Below are 4505 nucleotides of genomic sequence, written 5' to 3' on the forward strand. Positions count from 1 at the left end.
TGTTTTCCACTCAATAGCAGTGACATACTGGCACCGTTGATTGAATTTTATGAGGTCGCCACTAATAAGGGGTCAACAGCGGCAACTCCTAAAAGGCGCCGCTGATGAGGTACAATAGCAGCAGCGACAATAGTCACCGCTATTTGTGTCACTACTAAATACTATTTTTTTTTTTGATATTTTATGTCGCCGCTAATGACCTATCAATAGCGGTGACATTGATGTCGCCGCTATTTGTTTGGTCGCTTAAGACCATATTGCTTGTAGTGATAGCTCTACTCCTCCTAAATCAAAACATCGTCTTCTGATGAATCTAATGCACAGTCCATGAAGAAGCCGCTCCAGCAAGCAATAATTCAGCTGGGACATCACCAGGACAATCCTCAAGCCCAAATGAAGATCCTGAAAGTAAGCGTCTCCCTCTTTCTCTTTGATCATGACAGGTGACCGAATTTAATTTCGACTTGTCTGAGGTAAAAGTGTTGTGATTGCTTTTATATATACCGTGCATGTTATCTATATATCTTGCAAAAACTGCATTGTGAATGTTCTCTTAAGCACCTTCTGCATATATATATCTGCACCTCTTGTGATTCATCTTAGGCGAAAATTCCAGGGGACAGACCATTGGATGACTACCTTCCCCTCCTTTGCGCGGCCTTAAAAGGTGATTGGCTAGCAGCTAAGGCTTTTTATGATGATAACAACGAGTGTGTTCGAGCTTCCATAACGAAAAACCAAGCGACAGCACTTCACATTTTGGTGTCTGGACAACACACCACTTTTATAAAGAAATGGTTGACATTGATGGAGCAGGAGGACTTGAAATTGAAAACCAATTATGGGTTTACTGCCCTTCACACTGCTGCCCAAGTAGGAAACGTCAGCATTGCTGAGCAGCTGGTGAAAAAAAACAATGCGCTGCCATCTTTGACTGATAGCAAGGAAGACACACCACTCATTGTTGCAGCTTATGTAGGACATACAAACATGGTCTCCTATCTATTCTCTCTGAGTAGCACTTCTCTTAAAAGCTTGGGTAATGAAAAATGCATTGAGCTCCTTCAGCATACTATCGGCAATGATATGTATGGTAAGCCCTACAACTGACTATAACTTTGTTTGATACATTTGATGCAGTTACATAAGTTGGATAGAGTTACCACTTTTATTGCAATATTAGCGGCCATATATTATAAACATTTCTTAACCCACAATCATCAAATTAATGTGTCATTTTTATGGATAGATATAGCATTGAAAATTCTGGAAACGGATACCAACATAGCAAAAGCCGACACTAAAAGCTGGTGGGAAGCATTGGAAACGTTGGCTAAGAAACCTGCATTCTCAATTGGCAGCGAAAATCGGCTATCATTCTGGAAAAGTCTCTTAAACTCATGTAAGTTTGCTTCCAAACTTCTTTAATTGAAATGATATATACAACATGTCCCAAGTACAGTTCTTTATTGCATTAATCACAACTTGATGACAATTTTACTCATATTAATTAGCTTGGCATGGAAAAATGCTCTTATTCGACTTCATCAAATCTTTAGATGATATCTACTTCTAAACTATGGAAAAATCTATGAGATTATAAGTTATTATATATTCTATGTCTCATCAATCTATTGTAATACTTATATAATCGTTGCTTTTATACACACAAGAAAATAGGGAGTAGTGTTTTTCTTTTTTGGCAAAAGCTAGTATTTCTTTTTACTTAAATTCAAAACATATAAGAGATTTAAAGTGCCATGTGCGCGTTATGCAAAGACAAAACTTGTCTTAAGACGTCAATAATTAGGACACAAAGTAGCCGCATCTAAAGCTTTAGTTATCTTTGCATTTTTATTTTATAAAGCTTTCAATATAATTTCTTATTATGGATATTGATAAAATAATTGTACAGATTTAATATTTCTTTATTACCAAACCATTTCTGATTTCTGAATAGATTCTTTTCTCAACCTGCATAGGTTTCAAAGGGATCTGTCGCAAAGCATTGATGAAGACATCAGCCCATAAATTAGTTGAAATTCTTTTGAAAAAGGATGGAATCAAAAACCAGCTAAGCTCACCAAACTTGGTTGACAAAAATATGACTTTAATTTTTGAAGCTGTAAAAGTTGGAAATGTTGAATTTCTAATTGTACTTTCACGCTATTATCCTTCCTTTATCTGGCAACAAGACACAAACGAAATGAGTATATTTCACACTGCTATTTTATATCGGCAAGAGAGTGTGTTCAATCTAATATATGAGATAGGTGCTGGCATGCATACCCTTGCATCCTATGTTACTGAAGATAACAAAGAGAACATGTTGCATTTAGCTGGAAAATTGGCTCCTTCAGATCGATTAAATATCGTATCAGGAGCGGCCCTTCAAATGCAACGTGAGTTGTTGTGGTTTAAGGTGAGTAATAATATATATATATATATATATATATATATATATATATATATATATATATTTCTGGTTGCATACATAATGGTTCAACTGTTACCTATCAATTTATATCTCATCAACTGTAGGAGATAGAAAAGATTGTCCCGCAGTCATACTTGAAGAGAAAGAATTCGGCCCATTCGGTTAAAAAGACACCTAAGGAGATATTTGTAGAGGCACATAAAGATTTGCAGAAAGATGGTGAACAATGGATGAAGGACAGAGCAAACTATTGCATGGTCGTCGCAGCATTGATTGCCACTGTGATGTTTGCTGCAGCATTCACAGTACCAGGTGGCAGTGATCAAACTAAAGGGACTCCTATTTTTTTGGAAAGAAACTGGTTTATGGTATTCTTCATATCAGATGCAATAGCATTGTGTTCCTCTTCGACTTCAATTATAATTTTCTTGTCAATTCTCACGTCCCGTTACAGAGAAGATGATTTCTTAAAGTCATTACCTTTAAAGTTGCTATTTGGACTTGCCACACTCTTCATCTCCATGACGGGCATGATGATAGCCTTCATCGCAACTTTCTTTTTGGTGTATACAAGCGCAAGGGCATGGACTCCAGTTGTTGTAATCACTTTGACTAGTATCCCAATTGTTTTGTTTGGGCCGCTACATTGTAAAATTTGGGTTGATACATTAGGCTCAACATTCAAGTCTGGATTTCTTTTTCGGCCACATCAACGTAGACTTTTCTAGCGAAAGATGCCGATTGGCGAATTGATTATCCAAAAAATATGAAATGGAATGCAAACGAAAAAGGAACAAATGTTGTTGGAGGTTCACAAGATATTGAACAATGAAGGTTGAAGAAAAAATTGATCGCAATTAAAGACTTTGGATTGATGTTTGTCTTAACTATTCCATTTATTGTGATGTATGCATACTAGCATATAACCTGCGCATTTTTCATTATAATTTAATTTTTAAATATTTTTAACAAAAAAGTCTTAGAAGATAATAGTAAAGACTATAAATAATAATAATCAAAAATAAAGAAAATAAAGGTGTGGCACTCAAGGAATTTATTAGGATGACTAAAAATATAGGGGAAAGTGCATTTTACCCCCTGAAGTTTCAGGGGTTTTAAAATTTGAACCCCAAAGTTTAAAAATTGGCAATGTATCCCCCTGAAGTTTCAAAAAATTTCAATTTAAATCCTCTGTTAATATTTTCCGTGAAAATGGATGGAATCCATCCCACGTGCGTATCACGTGAGATATTAATGCCTCTTCTTCCAATTTTGCCCTCCAGCTCTTTCTCGTTCTTCCTCACCTCCAACTTTTTGGCAAAGTCCATCACAGTCAATCAACCCATCCACTGTCTTTCTTCTCACTTGGTTTGAGACAAACTTCCTCAATTTTAGCCGGAGTTGAGCCTTTTCCGGTGGGACCTGGACTAAAATTCATGCCAGAATCATGACAGCTTTTCACAAGAGTTTCAACTGCACCATTACAAACTGACACCAGCATTTCCCTCGCTTTCATTTCATGCTTGGGGTTGGTCATCCTAGATAACAAATCATCATAGAAGTTGATGTTCATGCTCTTGTCAAGATAAACAGCAACGGCCATGCTGACAAACAATTGGATACAATCACCAATGAGCTCCCTGCACTTATCCCCACACATCACATTCACCCATTGAGGAATATCATTTGTTTCCGAATCAACATGCTTAAAATTCGTCGAATTGTTTGAATAAAACGCCATGAACAAGTTCCTAGCGAAGCTCCCCACAACAGCGGAAGCAAAACCAGACCTAGCAGAGGAAAAAAGCTTGTCCATGGCCTGATCGGTGAAACTAGAAGAATTGGCACAATTATCACCATCGCGGACAGAAGAATTGGCACAATATACACAAATTTCACATTATTTCTATTTAAATAATTCAGTCATTATGCCGTGTCAAACTCATATTTTACGGCATCCAATAAAAATGTGACATGTCAAGTAAAAAATACTAAATACAATAAGCATGGAAATTTTATGAGCAAAATAAAATTTATGGACAACCAAAGAGGCAAAGAGACAGTTTCC

The 4505-nt window shown here is 36.5% G+C and overlaps 1 protein-coding gene and 1 pseudogene across 1 annotated transcript; one reads left to right on the forward strand and one right to left on the reverse strand.

The window, feature by feature from the left end:
* Window positions 1-327: 327 nt before the first annotated feature.
* LOC132169311 (uncharacterized) lies at window positions 328-3165 on the forward strand. The gene is made up of 5 exons (XM_088513877.1): window positions 328-408; window positions 604-1093; window positions 1250-1402; window positions 1983-2422; window positions 2542-3165. Exons 1-5 carry the CDS (start codon window positions 328-330, stop codon window positions 3163-3165), a joined length of 1788 nt encoding a protein of 595 aa, XP_088370003.1.
* A 605-nt stretch (window positions 3166-3770) lies between these two features.
* Window positions 3771-4253, reverse strand: LOC148588026 (protein PHLOEM PROTEIN 2-LIKE A10 pseudogene; annotated as a pseudogene).
* Window positions 4254-4505: the final 252 nt, after the last annotated feature.

The sequence above is a fragment of the Corylus avellana genome, chromosome 1 (assembly GCF_965113065.1).
Source record: "Corylus avellana chromosome 1, dhCorAvel1.hap1.2, whole genome shotgun sequence".
NCBI lineage: Eukaryota > Viridiplantae > Streptophyta > Magnoliopsida > Fagales > Betulaceae > Corylus > Corylus avellana.

Coding starts and splice junctions, on each gene's coding strand:
- LOC132169311 (XM_088513877.1), top strand. CDS start 328: ATGAAGAAGCCGCTCCAGCAAGCAATAATTCAGCTGGGACATCACCAG. Junction 409..603: donor CCCAAATGAAGATCCTGAAA/GTAAGCGTCTCC, acceptor GATTCATCTTAG/GCGAAAATTCCAGGGGACAG. Junction 1,403..1,982: donor GAAAAGTCTCTTAAACTCAT/GTAAGTTTGCTT, acceptor CAACCTGCATAG/GTTTCAAAGGGATCTGTCGC.